Below are 22,509 nucleotides of genomic sequence, written 5' to 3' on the forward strand. Positions count from 1 at the left end.
AGACGGAAGACAGACTTCCTGAAATGAACTCTATCTAATTTGAAAATTGGATCCGCTACTACCAACACCCCTTCTTCCATGATCGGGGAGAGAAAACAGTGGGATTTTTTTTTTTTTTTTTTTTTTAACATGTTACGAGATCTAGGGACTCTTATGAATAGGCAATAGAATATATGGATTGCTGGGGAAACGTCGGTCTCAGAAATTTTTCCCTCTGTACGCTCCGTCTGATCTCCAAAAATTAAAATAATCGCCTTAATATACACAACAGTAATTCTTTAGACAGTACCGAGGTTACACGCTAATCACCTGCTACAAGTAACGGAATTTATTAGACCACTGCAATTTCTGAAACGACTGGAGCAGAGGTTAATCCTGTTCTGCTGTGTGTTGATGAAAAAAACACCTACATTGTGTGTGTTCGTTAACCGTCCAAATTGCCAGAGATATCAGTAACCTATACTGAATCTTGTATGAACAGAAAGCATACCTACACAACCTATGCCATATACCAGGGTTACGCAACTCCTGTGGAGATGATATAGATACAGATATAGATATAAGAGCTACTGTGAAGATGCCATCTCTATACCGTCTAATGAGCATACATCTCCTGGTAACTCATCCATAGAGAAACTAGTGAAGACATATACTGAGGCCCTGTCTTCCCAGTACCTCATACATAAGGCATATAGAGTATACCTATATCCCAGAAACTAGTGAGGCTTTTTTTTTTTTTTTAGAGTATATAAAAGGAAAAGAACCCCCCTAAAATAGCCTATAGTGGTTACTAAAGTTGAGACCACACATCAACTCGACAGAGTATATAGTAGATGCATTTACTAAGGCTGAGTCCTCAAGTAACTCCTAACAGAGCATGCACGGAGGTTGAGTTCTCATTCCTAACGAATACAGTGCATACAACTAATGAAGCGGAGGCCACACTTCAAACTCGGCATAGGGCATATAGTGGGTGCATCTACTAAGGTCGAGTGGATAACAAAACAATGCGACATAGAGCATCTAGTGGATACATCTAAAGAGGTTCTTGTCCTTATACAAGGACTTTATAGTGTGTACCCCTACTGAGGCCGAGTCATCTTAGACACTCACACACAGAGCATATAGTGGGTACATATACTGTGCACAGCAACTCGTCATAGTGCCTATAGTGAGTGCATACACTGCTCACAGAACTCGCCGTATTGCCTATAGTGAGTACATATACTGCTCATAGTAACTTGTCATAGAACATATAGTGGTAACCTATACTGTTCACAGCAACACAACAGTGCATATAGTGAGAATATATACTGCTCATAGTAACTCGTCATAGAACATATAGTGATTACATATACTGTTCACAGCAACACGTCAGTGCATATAGTGAGAATATATACTGCACATAGTAACACGTCATAGTGCATATAGTGAGAATATATACTGCTCATAGTAACTCGTCATAGAACATATAGTGATTACATATACTGTTCACAGCAACACGTCGTAGTGCATATCTTGCATACATCTACTGCACACAGCAAGTCGTCATGGTGCATATAGTGAGTACATATACTGCTCACAGCAATTCGTCATAGTGCATATAGCGAGTACATATACTGCTCACAGCAATTCATCATAGTGCATATAGTGAGTATATATACTGCTCATAGTAACTCGTCATAGAACATATAGTGATTACATATACTGTTCACAGCAACACATCGTAGTGCATATATTGCATACATCTTCTGCACACAGCACTTCGTCATAGTGCATATAGTGAGTACATATACTGCTCACAGCAATTCGTCATAGTGCATATAGCGAGTACATATACTGCTCACAGCAATTCGTCATAGAGCATATAGAGAGTACCTATACTGCTCACAGCAATTCATCATAGTGCATAAAGTGGGTACATATGCCGTCATCTTCGTCCTCTTCTTACCACGTGGCTTCACACTTTGCAAATGAAGTGTCTAAACTTTTACAGAGATCATTTTGAAGGAAAGATTAATTCACCTTACCTCAAAATGCCTCTGAACCGTGTGGGGGGTTGGTGACACGGCGTACCACTTCTGGCAAGCATCCATGCTGTCAGTGGGTACTGCACAGCTTCGTCTATGCCGAGCATCAAACTTCGCGCTTTTTTAAATTTTTTTTTATAAAGTTTCGGCATGCGCATGCGCACCACCGGAAACTTTTGGTGGAACGCATCACCTCCCGGGCGTGCGTTCCACCGCTGTGCGCAGGTCATCAAGACCGCCTCCAGAAAGTATTCGCCGGAACCTTCTCGGCATAAGAGGCAATGTATCCATTTGCTCCGTAACCATAACGGAGGTAGCATGGTCTCTCAGCTAACCGCCTGGGCAGCTCTCGGACCGGAATCCCCCAGACCAGCAGCCTGTGTGTCTCACCCTCCAGATGCTGTGTCCTTCCCTCTCGGGACAAGAAAGGAAACTGAGGTTGGTTTTGCCGGATAGCCCTTCTTATAGGGCAAGGGGGAGGGGTTTTGTTGATTTAATTAAGCTTGTTAGATGCTTGTCCACAGGAAGGAGCAAAACCCACTGGTACTGCCACCATATGACAGAAAAAAAACTATAGGAAAGCATTGAGTTTTGATTTCCTATGGGGGAGGCTAAATACTTGCATGGGGCTCGCAGCGCATACACATTATTTCGCCCCCCATCGGCTGACATCGGCAGAGGATGAGCCCATTGCAGGGAGGGAAATCAGCACTGGAATCTGGTAAGTGTTTAAAGTTTGTTTTTTTAACACTTCATACATGGTGGGGAGGGTACTGGTCTATCCACGGAGTCAGAGGGAATCCATAGTGTTACGAATACAGCTTTGTATTCCAAACACTATGGTGCTTCTTTTAACCCCTTAACGCCGTTACGGCGTTCTATGCCGTCGCGGCTTTAAAGGGCTTTAAACCGTTGCGGCGGCATAGAACGCCGTAACGGCTTGCAGCCCAGGAGGTCCGGCGGTACTCACCTCCGCCGCGATCCTCTTCTGGGGGGCTGCCTGAGAGCCCAGGCAGCCCCCCCACGGCAAATCAGGCCCCCGGGGGCCATGTGATCGCTCTCAAAGAGCGATCACATGGCCCCCTATAGCTGGCTATGGATTTGAATTAAAAAAAAATAATTAGACATGTGTAAAATTAAAATAAATGCATTTTTATATATATAATATATGTATATATATTACATATATAATATATATACATATTATATATATATGTAACATCATGCGTAATGTATTTTAATAGTAATATTAGTATATATATTAGTATTAAAATACACTTAGAGTGACGTTACATATATATAATATGTATATATATTATATATATAATAGATATATACACATATATATATATATACGTATAATTACAATAATAAATAAATAAAATTATTAAATAAATAAATAAAATATTGAAACAAAATTTAAATAAATTATATATTCATATGTAATTTTATTCTAACTGTATTTTGTTATTAATATATATATATATATATATATATATGTAACAAAATACACTTAGAATGACATTCTATATATATCTATCTATATATAAAATACAAATAACCGCAAATATATATAGAGAGATAAATACATATAATTACATAATAGATTACATTAGTATACACGTAGAATTTAAATACCTATAAATGCATATATATTAAAATTCTACATGTATATTTAAGTAATCTTTTAACATAATTATGTCATTTGATTAATTAAAATTTGATTGACATGCCTGACAACACAGGGAGAAAGTGCAGAGAATTTAATTCGCAAGCACTATATTTGACCCTGTAACTCTCCAAGACATCATAAAACCTGTACATAGGGGGTACTGTTTTACTCAGGAGACTTCGCTGAACTCAAATATTACTGTTTAAAACTGGTAAATTATATTACAACGATGATATTTTAAGTAAAAGTGAAGTTTTTTGCATTTTTTACAAACAAACGGCACTTTTATGGACTATATTATTGTTGTAATATGTTTTACTGTTTTAAAACACTAATATTTGTGTTTAGTGAAGTCACCCGAGAATAACAGTACCCCCCCATGTACAGGTTTTATGGTGTTTTGGAAAGTTAGAGAGTCACATATAAGGCTTGCATTTCATTTTTTTCACATTGAAATTTGCCAGATTAGTTATGTTGCCTTTGAGACCGTATGGTAGCCCAGGAATAATAATTACCCCCATGATGGCATACCATTTGCAAAAGTAGACAACCCAAGGTATTGCAAATGGGGTATGTCCAGTCATTTTTAGTAGCCACTTAGTCACAAACACTGGCCAAATATTAGTTTTTTGCTTTTTTCACACAAAAACAAATATGAACGCTAACTTTGGCCAGTGTTTGTGACTAAGTGGCTACTAACAAAGACTAAACATACCCCACATTCAATACCTTGGGTTGTCTACTTTTTCACATGGTATGCCATTATGGGGGTAATTCTCATTCCTAGGCTACCACACCGTCTCAAAGGTAACATTACTAATCTGGCAAATTTCAATTTAAAAATGGAACTTCTATATTTGACCCTGTAACTTTCCAAAACACCATAAAACCTGTTAATGGGGGGTACTGTTGTACTCGTGAGACATCGCTGATTACAAATATGTGCATTTTTTTGCAGTAAAACCTAACAGTATTATGACATTTACAGCTAAAATGTGAGGCGGAACTACACATTTAAAAAAAAATTTAACATTTCTCACAGTTTTTTTAATTTTATTCATAATAAATTAGGTTTCATATATAAATATTTGATATGGAATGAAAGCCCTGTTTCTCCTGAACAAAATGATATATAATAAGTGTGGGTGCATTTAATATGAAAGAGGGGAACTACGGTTGAACAGACATATAGCGCAAATACCAGTTTTTGTTTATGTTTTGTTTTGATCAGAACGTGCACTATTGACTCCGTCCTGAAGGGGTTAAAGTTAGAAATGGTTATTTCTGAAATATCCAGTAGATGGCGCCAAGCTGCAGAAAATTTCTTTTTTAGATTTTTTTATTTATAAATTTGAAGTTCAGTTGTAGCGAGTCGGCATTACCTGCAATATAGGCATATTAGCTATGGCTGTTAATGGCTGCTGGCACACACATAGTGGCTATGTAGAATTATATTTTTTCACAATTTTTAAATACAATTGTTTTTTATTTTTAACAGTAATGTATAATAAGAACATTAAAGCAACATAAAATCGTATGCAATAATTATGCACACGTATGAGCTAACTTTCAATTTTTACAAATATCTGTGATCTATTTCACCTTGATTCTAAAGTTTGGGGAAACTGCTACATGAAATTGTCTTCAGAATCAAAGGCTTTGCGATAGACATTTAACATGTCTGTGAAGGCCATGTTTTGTTACTTTAAACCAAGCTGAAGCAGGTGTACATTTGAGTGAGTTAGCGAGCATGTTACCTGGTGTTAATTTTTACTGTTAATTTCTAGACTACTTTTAATCTCCTTGGGATGCATTAAAACTTTACAGCAGAAACTAACTACCAGATGATAACAGTGAAATAACAGAGTGGAAAAGCTGCAAGTCACTAACTTCACTGTTAGCCATTTTAATCATTACCAGTAACGGAGTACAAACATCATAGAATCTAGCCTCATTCTCCTGGAAGTGGGACTTCGTACTCATTAGCACAACTGTATACCTATTCCTATCTGTTGCTTGGCAGTACCATAATTCATTTGAAAGGATACATTCTAGGATTGTCTGAATCAGAGTTCCATCTTCTGGTCTTTTATGATATTGCAGGTATATATTTTGATACAACAGTATATACTGTACATTGACTTGTAAAACATTCTGACCCCTTGAAAGTTATGTATTTTTCGTGGATTACAAATTATAATTTTAAAGCCAAGACTGGGTATTTCCCAAGAGATATTTGAAAGAAAAGAAAAAAAGAAACTTAATTATGCAACCCCATCACATTAATATTTAGTATTATTATGTATTATTATTAGTTTATTATTTATATAGCGCCAGCAAAATTCCGTAGCGTTGTACAATGGATGGACTAATAGACACATAATTGAAACCAGACAAATGGACGCACAGGGTTGAGAGCCCTGCTCAATGAGCTTACATGCTAGAGGGAGTGTAGCCACCTTTCCGTTCTTTTTTTTTCTTGGTAGGTGTTCTCCAGTTAGTTCAAGTTGGTTGAGTGGCATTTGTGGAATGCAGTTTTTAAATAGTGCCACAGATTCCCAAATAGGATAGAGATCAGAACTTTGATTGGGCCACCATGGGTTAAGTTTTTTTTTTTTTCTTGGGCTGTTCCAAAGCTGCTTTCTTTGGATAATTGTCCTACTGAAATGTGAACTTTCTCTCAAGCTTCACCTTTCTAGCAGACTGATGTCACAAGTTTTCAATATATAGGATTTTGGTGACCAGCAATTAACTAATCAAGAAGAAAGGGGATACTAAGGACAATTTGGTTTGGACATTGAGAAACTTAACCAAAAAGCAGTGTCTAGTCAAGTAAATTAATAGACCAAGGACTAAATCATACCTGTTCATGTTCAAAGAGGAGAAAGAATCTATAGACTGACAGGTCCATTGAATTTTAAGAAGACAACACATTTTGTTTATTGATGGCTGGCATTGCATTACTGTTTGACTTCACTTTACCTGAAATGTTTAGATTATTTATCTTTTTAGATCATATGTAAATGACATTTGACTTACCAACAACCACCACAGTTTTTTTTGTTTTTTTTACCAAAAAACTGAAAATTACTCTCAAGGCACTCACCCGAGGATGTGTTCGCACAACAGTCGGCAGTAGTCACTGTGTGAACTTGTAATTATTAAAAGGACTTTTCCTGCATTTTTCAAACTTCTGATCCAGTTTTTTACAGATTCTGGGCAAGGTTTTAAATATTTGTTTGGATCGTTTTTCACAGCTGGAAAATATGTTCCACAATTTTCTGAAATGAGAGCAATAAGCATTAAGAGTGACATATGAATAGATTTCTATTATGATTAACTAATTAACTAATTTAGTGTGCTTGTGAATATGACATAAACATCAGTTACTCCAACGGATTCCAAAATCAAGGCAATTTTATTAGAACCAGGAACTACACAGCAACGTATCGTCCCCTTAGGGCCTTTGTCGAGCTACTAAAGAACATACACAATGCACAATATATAGGTGCATATAACAATTTAACAAGTGAACAAACATGTGATACAATAATGTATTATTCCCATCATCAATCAATAATGATACACACATAAACAAAACATAATTGTCTCTCCAATAATCATCTCACATATTAGGGGTGTCAAGAAACACAGAATAAAATCTAAGTTTATTAGTCATTAAGTTTAATTGTTTCATTGAAAACAAGTTGTGTCTAATAACTTCTAATGAAATAGGGTAATTTAACCTCTATTGGGAGTACCAGAGAAACGCTAGGTACTTACATTTCCGGGTCCAGTCACATGAATTAAATCAAGTGACCATCTCCAACCAATCCAACACAACTATTCATGCCGATTACATGATCCAGTCACATGATCTGGTGAGCACGAATCACGATAGCGCACGAGTGCGCATGCGCAGGAAGATGTATCCGTACCGAGCATGCGCCGAATCCGCATGTGCAATGCCCTACATCGCACACAAAAAAGTTAAACAAGACACAGTCGATTTAGGGCATTGCGCTGTTATTCTGTGTTTCTTGACACCCCTAATATGTGAGATGATTATTGGAGAGACAATTATGTTTTGTTTATGTGTGTATCATTATTGATTGATGATGGGAGTAATTAATTATTGTTTTAAATATTTTTATTGGTATCATGTCATAAGCGTGGGTTACCATTGCATTCGATCATTACGTTCGGTTGCCTGCGCAGAGGCATGTTTCTCTTTGCGTCAATCTGTATATGCAGTAGCCTGCGCAGAGGCGTTTACTCATTACATCCATCACAACATACAGTTGCCTACGCAGAGGCTTTTTACTCATTACATCAAACACAACATTTAGTTGCCTGCGCTGAGGCTTCGTTTTCATAACTTTGTACATAACGCTTTGCTACCTGCACTGAGGCATGGTTCTCCTTACGTCTGGTGTAGCGTTTGGTTGCCCGCTCGGGGGCTGTTTTTGCATCTTTATCGTCTGTCATAGTGCGTGTGTTGCCTTTAGTTTGGTTCGTGTGTGTGTGTAGTTCGATGAGTGTGGGCGTGTTCCTGTGTGTGTTTTGGGTTTTGTCGCTTGTTGTAGCGCTGTGTCTCGTATCTACAGAGGTGGCCGCCTGCCTTATGTGCGGTTGGAGCGTTTTGAAGACAGTGTGTGGTTGTGTATTGTATGGGTGCGTGGTGTGAGCGGGGCTTGTTGCGGTCCTATGGGCAGCACTGTATCCAGTGTTCCAGGTGGGTTCATGCCCTTGGGTTGTCGCTATGTAGTTCCTCTGGTCTGGGCGTGTCTCATTCTTTGGTCATGTTGTCGCTTTTACCTAACTGGTTGTTCAGCTAATGCGCGGGTCAGGATTTAGTTTTTCATTTGATGTGTGGGATGGGGGGGTCGTTGTCGCGGCCCGTGTCTCCTGTGTTCGAGTCTGTGGTGTGGGAGCAATTATATTACTTTGTCACGTCTTGGTCATACCGTGTTTGTTCGTCGTAAGCTCTCGGAATGTACTCCGGTGTTTGTGTTGTGTGGGTTAGGTTTGTCATGCGTGTATCGTTTTGGCCTGTGGTTGGTTGTGGTCGCGGTGTGCTTCCCCTTCACTTCATTTGGTGGTGTAACTTTCTCTCGTGTCCGAAGTCGAATTTTGAGTATGTTAGTGTGTGTGGATGTGTCATGGATGGGTGGGTGAGGGGAGGGTTGGTGGCCTGTTTTCTGTTTTCCAGTCCCCCGTCGCCGCCCCGTTCCATTCAGCCCCCGGGCTCCCCGGACTCCCGCTCGAGCCCGTCTCCCTCTCCCTCTCGCTCGTTCCTCTCAGGGGTGTTTGCTGCGAGGCGGCTTTGGAAGGGGTCCGACGCGGTGTGGCGTAGCCAGTGAAACCAGCGTTGAGTGTAGCGATCTCTTTGTCGCGTGGTGTCTGCTTTCAGGTCCTCAAATTTTTGCGTCGCTTCCAGCTCTTCTATCCAGCGACTCAGTGGGGGTGTAGTAGTTTGCTTCCAGTAGATGGGGATGGTCGCTTTGGCTGCATTGAGTAGTCTTGGAATAATGGATCTGATGTATGTCTGTGTCGGCATGGTGGTTTTGTGTAGAAGGAAGGCGGCTGGGGTCTCAGGCAGTAATTCATCCGTTACTTCATGTATAGTTTTCCGGACCGTCTCCCAGTATGGGCGGATCTTGGGGCATGTCCACCAGATGTGTGTGAACGTCCCCACTGCCCCCTCGCATCTCCAGCAGGTGTCTGGTATCTCCGGGTTTCTTGCATGGAGCGTTGTTGGTGTCAAGTACCACCTGGTGAAGAGTTTGTAGGAGTTCTCCTGTAGGCGTGCTGAGCCTGGCGTTTTCTGTATCAAGGTGATGAGGGTGTTCCATTCCGCCTCTGTCATGGCTTCTTCTAGTTCCTCCTCCCACTGTCTGATGCACGGGGGTGCTAGTATATATCTGCTCGTGATTAGGAGCGTATAGATTTGTGATATGGCGCGCGGCGGCTCTTTGTCTTGCATACAGATGTGTTCAAACGTTGTTAGGTCTCTCAGAAGAGATGTTTTTTGAGGGATGGATCGGGCATATCGTGTCATTTGTGCCCTCTGGAGTGTGTGCGCAAATGTATGCGGTCTATCCGGGAATAGTTCGTTCAGCGGTCGGATGTCGAAGGGGTTCCGAAGGACATCCTTCATGCGGATGATTGGCTTGTGCCCTATTGGGTATGGGGTTGGGCCCATGTCCCCTGCCGGGAAATCTGGGTTGCCTTTCAAGGGGAGGAGTGGGCCTGGGTCCGTCGTTAGGTATTGCCTTGTGCCTTGTCCGTGCCAGACTCGCATGGTGGCCGCCACAAATGGGTTGTTGATGTGTTTATGTTTGTATGCTTCTTTCGGGATCCAAGGTAGTGTTCTGAGGTCGCAGTTGGTCATGTCTGACTCTAGTTGGGTCCATGGTTTCGTGCCGCTGGCCACCGTCCAACTGATGATTCTCGTGAGGTGTTCCGCGTGATAGTACTTTTCAAAGTCTGGCAGTGCCAGTCCCCCGCGGAGTTTGGGGAGGATTAGTTGGGCGTGCGCTACCCGGGGAGACTTGCCCTTCCATATGAATTTACGGACTTCCGTTTTCAGAGTCTTGAAGAAGGTTGGTGGGGCTGTTATCGGGACTGTTTGAAATATGAATAGTAGTTTGGGAAGCAGCGTCATTTTGACCGCATTTACCCTTCCTAGCCATGATATGTAGTAGGAGTTCCATTTGTGCAGTTCCTCCGTTGCCTTTTTTAGCATGGGGAGGTAATTGTGTGTGTATAGGTCTGCTGGGTTGGGCGTGAGCCAGACCCCCAGGTATCTCATCCGGTGGTCACACCAGCGATATGGGTGTTGTCTCCGGATCGTGGCACTCAGTGCATGGTTGATGTTTAAATTTAAGATCTCCGACTTTGAGTAGTTGATTTGGAGGTTCGATAGTCGGCCGTATTGTTCAAATTCCCCCTGTATGGCCCGGAGGGAGGTCTCCGGGTTCGTGACCACGAACAGGAGGTCGTCCGCGTAGGCCAGGATTTTATGGTGCGAGTGTCCAAACCTCATTCCTTGTATATTTGTGTTCTGTCGGATCCTATTGAGGAAGGGCTCCAGTGTCATTGCAAACAATAAGGGCGAGAGTGGGCAGCCTTGCCTGGTCCCGTTGAGGATGTGGAACGGGTCTGATAATGCGCCATTTATCCTGATCCGTCGGGTGAGTGTAGAGTGCCGTCACCCAGGTGAGGTATCTTGCCCCTATGCCGAATTGTCGTAGCGTGGCGAACATCATGTCCCAGTCTACCCTGTCGAACGCTTTTTCCGCGTCAGTTGACAGGAGTAGCACTGGCGTCCGTTGTGTTTTGACGTGGGCTATGATGTTCAGGGCTCTGATGGTGTTGTCCCGTACTTCTCTACCTGGGATGAAACCCGTTTGGTCTGGGTGGATTGATTCGGGGAGCAGTGGCGCCAGCCGGGTTGCGAGGATACTAGCGAGAAGCTTAAGGTCCGTGTTAAGTACTGATATCGGGCGATAACTGGGGCACAGTGTTGGGTCCTTCCCCTCTTTCGGGAGCAGGGTAATGTTGGCCGAAGTGAATTGGGCCGTCGGTAAGGCCCCATCTTGGATGGAATTTAGTGCCTTCAGGAGCTTCGGTGTCGTGTCTAGTGTAAATGTTTTGTAATACTGGAGGGGGAGGCCATCTGGTCCTGGTGCTCTGCCGGTTTTCGCTCTCTTGATGGCATACGCTATGTTTTCTGGCGTTATGGGTGTTTCCAGCGCTTCTCGTGCTGCGTCGCCTATGTCAGGCACGTTTGCGGAGTTCAAGTAGTCTCGAATGTTTTCAGTTATGCTCGCCCGCGAAGTTCCTGGGGCAGTTCGGCGGAGGTTATACAGGTTCTGGTAGTATGCTCGGAACGCTGTGGATATGTGGTCTGGTCGGTGTCTGAGTTGCTGTCTTGTGTCCTTGATTTTCGGAATGTAGAGTTGGGTTTTGCGGTGTTTGAGGAGGTTCGCTAGTAGCCTCCCGCACTTGTCTCCGTGTTCGTGTATCATGTGTTTGTAGTGTTGGTATGAGCGTTGTATCGAACGGTTGAGGTGTGTGGTGAGTTGGTCTCGTTTGGCCACCAGGTCCCTGTACGTTGTCGCGTCCAGAGTGCGTTTGTGTCTAGCTTCTAGGGTTGCTATGTCTTGGCTGAGGTCGAGGATCTCTTGTGTCGCTGCCTTCTTGCGGGATGCACTGAGTGCGATGATCTGGCCGCGTATCACTGTTTTGTGTGCCTCCCAACATGTCAGCGGCGTCACGTCGTCTGTCTCGTTTACCTCAAAGTATGTCCGTATGGAGTTGCCGATTTTATCTACCACCGTCTTGTCTGATAAAAGTGATTCATTCAGCCGCCACGACATTTGTCTGGGTCTGAACAGTGGTGACTGCAGCCGTAAGCGGATCGGGCAATGGTCTGACCATGTCATCGGCAAGATCTCTGCGCTGGTGAGTAAGGTCAAGTTTCGGTGCGGCGTGAGGAAGTAGTCGAGCCTGGTGTAAGTTGAGTGGGTCCTTGAGTAGAAGGTGTAATCGCGGGTTGTAGGGTGCATAGCCCGCCAGCAGTCTGCTAATTGGTGGTGGTGGAGGAGGCGCAGTGTGTTCGCGTACTTGTTGTGCGGGGTTGCGTTCTGTGGGGATGAGGAGTCTTGGTCCGGGTGTAGCGCCAGGTTCAGGTCTCCTCCGATTATTAGAGTGCCTTCTGTGAATTTCATCAAGGTGTTCAGCGTGCGTCCTAGGAATTGGTGTTGTTTTGTGTTCGGGGCATACACGTTGGCGAATGTGTATGTTTGATCTAGGATTGTGCCTTTGGTGAATATGTATCTACCTTGGTTGCAGCTGAAGGTGGCTTTCTCAGTGTAGGGGACAAGTCTGGAGAAGAGAATGCCTACTCCCCGCGTGCGCTTGTCGGGGTTGTTGCTGAAGTATCCCACCTGGAAGTTGCGGTCTTTCAGGGCCGGTGCTCTGCCCTCTTGAAAGTGGGTCTCCTGCAGGAAGGCTACCGACGCCTTGTAGTGTTTCAAGTCTCGTAGTAGTCTCGTCCGTTTCTCCCTGATGTTCAGTCCGTGTACGTTGTACGAGACGATGTTCAGGTCCTCCCGCGCGAATCCGCTCGGTCCCGGGGCCCGCATCCCGTGGACGGCCACGGGGGACTGGTGGGTATGGCAGGGGGTGGGGGAGGGAGGGAGGTGGTGGGAGTGTTGGGCTTGCACGTGTCTGTGTGGGGTGCGTTGTGTAGTTGTGTTTGTGTGTGTGTTATTTACCTGCCCTGTGTGTGTGTGCACTGCCTATGGAGGTCAGTGTCTGTATAGGGTAATGGACAGTTATCCCGTTGGTTCGACTGTGTGTCCGGCCTGTTGGAGGGACCGTGTCGACTCTGGGGTGTGCGCGTCCCCTTCCACTAAGGGGGCCGTGTGTCCTGTTCCTATGGGGGTGTCGGGCAATGTGTCGGAGGTCGCCCAGCTGGGTCTGTATAGGTGTTAGAGTTCCAGTGTTGGGTTTGGAGTGTGGTTTCCCGTCTCATCGGTGGCTGTGAGGTCGTGCATCCGCTCATTCTCTCTCTGCAGTATGTAAGTGGGTCGTTTGGTGTGTTCCGTGCATGTTGGTGCTTTTGTGTAGATGCCCTATGGCACTCTGGCGTGTTGGTCGTTCCGTCTGTCTCATTGTGTGCGCGGCTCTACTGGGGGGACCTAGATGTTATGGGCCTTGTGGTAGTTTGGGGGAGTTGGTCGTGTGCCTCGGTGGTTTGGTATGTCCCTTTGGTTCGATGGGGACTCGGGTTGGTTAGTCACGGGGGGCCGTATCTGGGGTACCATTGCTCTTGCTGGTTAGCGTCTCTGTTACTGGTGGTTTGGGATCTAGGGTCGCGGTGGGGCAGTTTGTACCTCCGTTGTAGTTCAGTGTGCCTCTGTGTCATATCGCTTGGGAGGCTTGTGTATCGAGCGGGTGTGCGTGTCAGTCTATGGAGTAAGCTGGTGCCGTGGCTGGGTGTGTTGCGCCGCTTAGTGCGCGTGTCTGGTGTAGTGCGTGTTCAGCATCCTATACTTTTGACATAGTGTATACACCAGGTTCAAGATACATCTTCCAGTCGGCATTACGTCTGTTTAGTTCTCGCTTCCCTCCAGCTGCACGTGCTGCCTGAGGTTCTCTATTTCCCCCTCGCCTGCCCTGTTCAAGCTGTTCATGGGTGTCCTGGGGTGGACATTTAAATTGTTATGTTCACCTCTCTCCCCCCTCCCCCCCCCCTTTCCCTCCCCTTTGTCTCCTACGTCCCTGTCGTCCCAATCATTATCTATACTTTAAAATATTTTTATTTATTTATTTATTTTGTATTTTTATTATTATTATTTTTTTTTATTATTTTTTTTTTTATTGTTTTTTTTTTTTGGGTTCTTTTTTTTGCTATTAGTTAATGCAATTATTCCCTCCCCACTCCCTCCCCTTCACCCCCTTCCCTCCCCTCTTCTGTGTGTGTTTTGCCGTCAGTTTTCTCATTTAGTGCTTACTCAGCTCATGCCCTTCCCACCCTGCCCCCATCCCCTTTCACCCCCTCCTGTGGTGTGGCTTGGCTTGTGTGTGGATTCCTGCGACCATACATATTGCCGTGTGGTTTCTTAGAAATTGGGTACCATGTGCGAGTCTGCCATCAACCGTTCTGGCCCTGTGGCCTGGCCCATTCCCCAAGCGTCCAGTTCCCCCCCTTCTGTCACTTGGTTGCGTGTGGAGCAGTGCGTTAGTCCCCTCGGACCCCCTGTTAGCCCCTCTCCCACCCCAAACCTTCTCGCTTTTTTCTATGTGTGTCCCCATTATTGTTACTCACAGTTCGGTGCGTTCTCGCTGTAGCCCTTGGGTCCCCCCAGGCTGTTTGATGGGTAGTTTACCGCTCACGCCTTGCTTGGCCTTGGTTCCAGTCACGTCGGCGTTGGTGCTGGGGCCCTTGAGGGTTTTGGTCCAGTCTGCGTTGTTGCTGCGGTCCTGCTGGTTACTGGAGGAACGATCTTGTGAGCCAGTCGGGTACTTGTATTGGCGGGAGGCCTAGGGTGCGCAGGAAGCTTGGGACTTCTTCCGGTTTCCTCAATGTTAGCTGATCTGGGCCCTGTCTTGCTGTCAAGGAGAACGGGTAGCCCCAGCGGTATGGGATCCCTGCTTGTTGTAGGGCAGAGGTCACCGGGCGTAGGGCTCTTCTTGCTTGTAGTGTATATCGGGACAAATCTTGGTAGATGGATATATTTTGCCCCTCTAGGCGTATGGTGCCCATGCGGCGGGCCGTGCGCAATATCTCCTCCTTTAGCTGGTAGTTATCCAGGCAGCATATGATATCCCTGGGTTGGTCTTCTGGGGCTGACAGGGGTCTCAGAGCTCTGTGTGCCCTAACTAGGCCTATTCTGGGTATTTGTTGACCCCCCAGTACCTGTGTAAATATTTGCCGCAGCATGTCGGGGATGTTTTCAGACGGGCCTCCCTCTCTCACCCCGCGGACACGTAGGTTCAGCCTGCGGCCGCGGTTGTCCAGGTAATCTATCCACGTGGTGAGGTATGCCATATCAGCTTCTTGGCTGGTGACCGCTGTGGTGGTGTGTTCCAGGTCAGTCCTGAGGGCTTTGGACTCTGCCTCTGTCACAGACATGCGTGCCTCCATTTTTGCCATGTCCACACGGAGCTGGGCCACCTCCTCGCGTACCACGCGGCCCAGGCGGTCAGAGAGGGCCTCGAAGTCTGCCTTTGTGAGGAGGTTAGGCAGTATCTCCCTCCATCCATCCTCCGGCGGCATCTGAGGCTCTGATGCAAAGGAGGGTGCTGGTGAGTGCCTGGCCGGGGTGGATGGAGTGGAGTCCGGTGCTTGGTTTGCGGCCTCCATTTCCGGTCGCGGCGATCGTGCGCGGGCCGTGGATTGCAGGTAGGACCGGATCGTGTTGTCCCCCCCCGGACCCGTGGGCCTCGGGGTGCCTCCCGTGTCAGTGGGCTTCCTTGTGCGACCCATTAGGTGAGTGCGGTGAGCGGGATGTGCGGATCAGCGGCGGTATTCAGGCGGGCGCCACGAGGAGCGTAATTAATTATTGTATCACATGTTTGTTCACTTGTTAAATTGTTATATGCACCTATATATTGTGCATTGTGTATGTGCTTTAGTAAACGTTGCTGTGTAGTTCCTGGTTCTAATAAAATTGCCTTGATTTTGGAATCCGTTGGAGTGCCTGGATTATTTTCTACATTTAATAATTTTACATTTGGTCCATTTTGGTACTGGGATTTTTCCATTGGAGCACCCTGGATTCCATGACGAAGTGTTGAGTGCACTTCCATTATCTATCTATCTATCTATATATATATATATATATAAACATCAGTTATACCTATTACTACTCTATAAACAAGCCATACATTATGCTGAACTATGCACCATAAACAGATTTGCCTTTATAACGGTGAAAAATGAATACAGAAAACATACTGTTCTTGATGCTATAGATTTTTTTTCTAAAATATATATGTGTGATTAACATTTTTGTATTAGTGATACTTTAAAGGACCAGTATTGTGCAAGGAAAACAAACTTGCACTATGCAGTCCTTAGGTCCCCCCACCCTCATGGCCCCCCTCCCGCTGGGCTGAAGGGGTTAAATATTTTTAAGCATCCATTAATACATTAAAAGACCTTCTTTTCTCAAAGAGTTTGAGAAACACCAATGATCAAGGTCTGAAATTCACTCCCGACATTCAGACAGAAAACATACATTTTTTAGATATTAACTTTTTTATAGAGCAAGATCGTACTTGTTATAACACTTTTTTTAAATCCACCGATAAAAACAGGTATATATACTATAAGAGCTGCCATCATTGACAATGGTTGACAAATATACCTAAAGGACAATTAATGCGAATCAGCTGAAATTGTGTTAGGGATTAGGACTTTAAATCCTAGACAGGGTTCCTAGAAAAGAGATTCATCGATAGGCATTATCCAAAAGGACTGGTGAATTTCTACGTAAACAGAGGAATCAACACGAAACAAGGGCTAATAGATCTGATAGAAATAATACAAGTTTAGCCTGTCCTTCAATACACAATTTAATTGTAAATTGAAACTGATAGAAAAAGCACTTAATAAATGTTGGCCAGTTTTATTGCAAGATGATGTTTTAAAACAAATTTTACCTCTTAAACCAAAAGGTATTTATAATAAAGCCAGGAATTTTAAATCCCATTTAGCACAGAGTCTCTTACCCTCTATCGATAAACAGAACTCATCTTCCTTTTTTCCTAAACCCAATGGGTTTTTAAAGTGTGGTCACTGCAAGTTGTGCAAGAATCTCCAAAGTTCAATTCAAGATTTTAATAGTTCTATTACTAAACAGACTTATGAGTTCAAACATTTTATAAATTGCTCCACAAGAAATGTTATTTATTTATTACAATGCTCTTGTGGGGCGCAATATGTAGGACGGACCATTAGAACTCTCAGAGAATGCATTTTAGAACACCTACGGGCTGTAGCAAATAAGAAAAAAAAAACACAGTGTATCAAGACCTTGTAACAACTGTACTCTCTTCGATTCTAAGAAGTTTTTATGTTTTGGAATAGTTGCAGTTAAGCATGATGCTAGAAAAGGGGATACAGTTAAGAAAGTATGTCAACGTGAGACTCAAGGGATTTATAAATGAAAAACATTGGGGAATTCTGGTTTAAATGTTGATCTTGATATTATAGCTTTCATGTGATTTTTTTAAGTAAATTCGTTTTTATTAAAGTATTTTTTTATAAGATGTTATTAATTATTAAAAATATTTATTTCTCCTACTTTTTCTCCTTTCTCCTCTTCCTTTTGGGTTACGATACGTTGTGCAATATTCATTTCTTGAATTCTTATTGTATCAGTATAACCATCTGGTCTCTAGTTTTATGAGCTTTTAATAAGTGTATTTTATTTTCATTGTATTAATAAGAATTGAATAATCTATGTATGTATAATAAATATTTGTTTCCTCTGTGAACATTAATATATGCCAATGTTTTGGTCGGATCAGCGGTTACTCATTTTTGTACCATCAATTATTTTTATTTTATGGTTGCCATCCACATGTGGCAATAACGACAAGCACGAGTGTAACTTTTATTGGAACTTTTTCTAAGTTATTGCGCGTGCACAACTTTTTAGTCACTGCTTAGCACTCTCGCGGCCGTTTTTTTTTGGTGTCTATGAATTGGAGCGCCGGTGCAGATACCGACGATTATTTATGTATGTATGTATTTTTGGTTTACTATCCTTTTTCCCACCTGATTGTCGGATGGACCATCAGGTGGGAAAAAGGATAGTAAACCAAAAATACATACAGATGACTTTTAGGTAGAGATACCGGGTCAATTTTTTAATTTTTTTTAAATATTCCCTTTATTCGTTTTTTTTTATAAAAGTTACACTACATCTGAATTTATCTTTGTATACAAATCACAATATTTTAGCATTAAACATCTTTTCATGATTACAATTAGTCTAATAATCGCTAAAACGGATTTCCATTTAGCTTCTTACCTGTTAAACCACGTGTTTAGATCGCAACAGTACACAGTTACTGAATTGCAACATTAGATAGTCCTGTAACTTAGTGATTTAGATTGAATCCATTCGGGATTATATCTAAATAGATTGCATCATTACCTTATCTTCATACATTGGGATGTTCTTCTATGGTGAATATTCCGCTTCCACTAGAGCAGTTGGCCTAGCAGTCTTTTTAATTTATTTTCATATCTAAAGACCCACTAGGTGGCCTTTCACACTATCTCTAGTGTTCTTTCTCCCTTTTTTTTTTTGATTACTAATAAAATTTGATTATAATTACGTGCACGTTTTTGTATAGTTTAATACATATGAGGTAGTACTGGGGAGGGGGTTGGTTTCCCTGCCTTTCATGGTTCTCTCTCCTCTCCAGTTTCCATTGTTCTATTCTAGTTAAGAAAAAATACACACAAGATAGAAAACCAAAAAGAGTTTGAAATATAGATAATGAATAATAATCAGGAGTCCAAAAAGTAAGTCCAAATAAGTCAATGCCTGATAAATACAGCAAAAAGTCCAAATCAAACCTTGTATAAATTCAATCACAATCTGGTCAGGAGAAATATTCCTCAGTAAGGTAAGTAAGTAAGGTAACTAAATAAGTAGTTGCCATTACCAACCTTAGCTAGATGGGGTCCCCAAGAGTCAGTTCTTGCACCTTCGCAGAACTACTCCTGTAATAAAGATTTTGAAGAACAGTCTAAAACCCCCAAAGAACAATTCACCAGCGAAAATTATTTACCAATAAACCTGAATAAAATACTAAATACTGTAAAACAAAAATACAGGAAGAATCTTTTAGAATCTAAAAGAATAAAAAAAGATCCACCATCTTTGCCAGTCATTTTTAACTTTAACAACAAAAGCCAGATAGTGAAAAAAATCATCAAGTAACACTGGCACATCTTAAAACAGGATGAAATACTTAAAAAGCTCATCCCCGACAAACCCAGTGTGATTTTTAGAGGAGCTCCTAATTTTAGAACTATTCTTACTAAAAACTATACAAAAGGTCCCACTACCATTAATTCATTGTTTTTAACTAAATCTAAAGTTTTTTTTTTTAAATGTAACAGATGCATAGTTTGCAGAACACGGACCCACAATTCAAGTCAACAACCACCCACTTTACTTCTAATAATACTAACACATCATATCCCATAACAGACCTAATATGTTGTAACACAAAAAATGTGTGGCCTCCAGTATGTAGGAATGACCACTAGACGTCTAAAACAACACTGTCGGAACATCATCAAAGGTTACCCTTACCACTCAGTCACAAAGCACTTTATCAAACATGATAAAAATCCTAAACAATCTAAAATGAATTGGAATTCAAAAATGTAAAATACCGTGGAGGGGAGGTTATTTAAAAAAACAAAAAAAAACTTTGGGGTCAGAAAGAAATGTATTGTTAAAAACGCTTGCCCCCGAAGGTTTAAACGCGGATATCTTTTTAACTTTTTATAAATTTGCATATTCTGTTTTATTCTTACTCTATATTTACATACGCTATTTTAAATGTTTATATATATTTTTCTGTGACATTTGCAATTTACTGTGACCTTTTATATCTATATTTATTATAATTTTCTACTATCATATTTTAAAATTAATGCTTAAAAAAACCCTGGTCTGAGTAACCATATTTGCACTTGTTACTTGTCACATATATGTTTTATTCATTCATACCCTCCTTCCAATTTCTTTCATTGTCCTCCCTAATATGGCTGACACATGTTTCATTGTGATCCCTAATATGGCTGAAACATGTTCTATAATTAAGGTATTTTGGCCACTTTCAACTTGTGAGTCAGCCATTTTACTCTTATTAATTTTTACCTTTATTTTTACCTGGCACCAGAGTTTTTATTGCTCCAGTGAGAATTTTACTCCAAAGAATCCTAGGTGGGGATTACACCACTCAAGCTTTATCCATTGAGCAGTCTGCCTGCTCAATACAATGTGAGTAACCACTTGGTATTTTATTATTTCAACTCTGGCTTTTATACAATAAGCACTATTATTGTTTCTTTTATATTTCATATGGTCCTTATACCAAGAAGATATCCATCTACTACAAAACTTTACGTATCCCATAAGTGGGGATTGTACCACTGTATGCCATCCACACTAGAGCTAGTCTTATAGCTCTGGAAAACGAGAGTAAGACCATATAGACCTCTTCCAAAATAGTACTTAGTACCTGTTGGGATATACTTGGGATATACTGCACCATTATTTGCAGTCTTTTTTTTTTCATGCCCAAACCTTACTGAGGAATACTTCCCCTGACATGATTGTGATTGACTTCTTATACAAGGTTTTATTCTGACTTTTTGCTGTATTTATCAGGCATAAACTCTTTTGGACTTACTTTTTGGACTCCTGATTATTATTCATTATTTATATTTTTGTTTTTTTTATCTTTTATGTATTTTCTTTTATGTAGTTTCTTGTATATGTGCTTGTATAGTTTATAATCAGGTTTTTTTCACCTGTGGCGCCGCCTCCCCCTCCACCTTTTTTTGGGGCCTGTGAGGGAGCCTTATTTTTCAGGTGTGCTTCCTTATATTTACCTCTGTAAGGTCTAGTATATTAGCGCTGATCCTTTGTACATAGGTTTACAATCCAGTACTAGGCAAGTTTTAAATTGGAAAAAATATATGAAAATTACAAGAACAATTTCCCCACCTTTCAGGATACTTTGCTAGTTATAATGGGAATTGAGACTTCTATAATATTAATTGAGGAGAAGGATTTTTTGGTTTCAATAAATTATAATGATAATAATGTACACTCTCTCAATAGTTTTTTTCAGTACCTTTAGAGAGAAGGAAGAACTGACCCACCTGACCTTGGTTAGTGGACAAAGCATAATATAAATCATATAACATTATGAATACTTTTTGACAAAGTACAACAAATCCACAATCAGCAATAAATGCATCAGTACCTGGAACAAATTTCGGGATATAGCTAAAGTGTTTTCATTAGTTTCGTTGCATCTTGGTCTATGTCTACTTTAATTATCTTGACATTAGACTTTTACAAAGATTAGTCTTCAAGAAATGTATTTGCTTTAATAAGAAAGGGTACCAGACTTGTACTTTCCATTTCAAATTAGTTGGCAGCCAGCCTTTATTCAGACTCCCTTGACAACGCTGTGTGACCTTTTAGTTAGTGTTTAAGTTCTATTTTATCTGGACTCTGTGTTCATTTGCAATAAGGCCACTCAATGCCTGGGGCTGATCCCTAGAGGGTTTTTTTTCTGTATATATTATTATAAACACCGCCACTTATCCAATCCATTGTTCCTGGTTTCTATCAAAAACTACAACCTAGCAGACAATGAACCAGAGAAAGAAATGTTCTTAAATTAGAACAAAAATACATAACTGGGCACTTTCCACTCTCTACCATCAAGGCAGAATAATTTTTGGCTGCCTATACTAAAAGTACTTCATGCACCTTCTGCTGCTTGATCATTTTTTTTATTAAAAAGGAATATTCTACTGGTTTTCAGAATCAAGAAAAGCATTGAGCTACTTTTTCCACTTCCTTCACACAGTGCTTGGCAGAATGGAAGTGGAATATAAGCAGTAATTTGCTACGAAATGCACTCATTTGATTAATAGTACAGCATGAAGGATGTTGCTACTAAAGTAGTCAATTGTCTTGTGAATATGGTATTACTCTACATGCCAGACACCTGCTGTGAACATGTTCCTCTAAATCTTCTGCATCACGTTGAGTGTTCCTTTTTTTAAAACAAAACAAAGGATTCTGTTTAGTAATTTCTCGTATCAAGGTCAATGCTGTTGCCATCTTTAGATTTTCTGCACTATTATTTTACTGTGACATTTTAGCTCCATCCACAGTTTGTTTAGCCCTTGAGCTAAATTATGAAGGATATTTTTTGACCTGTGTGTCAGATTTTATCTATTTTCCGTGAGCACTTCAGTGCCTACAGGCAGTTGTGCTGGAACCTCTTAATGTATAAATATATAACCAATGTATTACACAAGAGTCACCAAATGAATCTATTTCAAAATTAAATTATTCAAAGCCCAATAAGAAATTTGAGAAAATCATGGCATGCTTGTTTGTGTGGCCTGTTAATAGCCTCAGTATGTTCCATAATATAACTACATTCTTTGTTCTATAACAACATGTCTTTGATCCACAGAATTTTTCAATAATTGCCTTGAGACCATTATTT

General features: G+C 41.6%; 1 protein-coding gene across 1 annotated transcript in view; it reads right to left on the reverse strand.

Moving 5' to 3' along the window:
• NT5DC1 (5'-nucleotidase domain containing 1) overlaps positions 1–22,509 on the reverse strand; it is a 396,716-nt gene that overhangs the window by 55,921 nt on the left and 318,286 nt on the right. The window contains exon 8 of the mRNA XM_063441282.1: positions 6,809–6,983. Within this exon, the coding sequence (XP_063297352.1) occupies positions 6,809–6,983 (175 nt within the window). The remainder of the gene's footprint in view (positions 1–6,808; positions 6,984–22,509) is intronic.

This window comes from Pelobates fuscus, chromosome 2 (genome assembly GCF_036172605.1).
Source record: "Pelobates fuscus isolate aPelFus1 chromosome 2, aPelFus1.pri, whole genome shotgun sequence".
Classification (NCBI taxonomy): domain Eukaryota; kingdom Metazoa; phylum Chordata; class Amphibia; order Anura; family Pelobatidae; genus Pelobates; species Pelobates fuscus.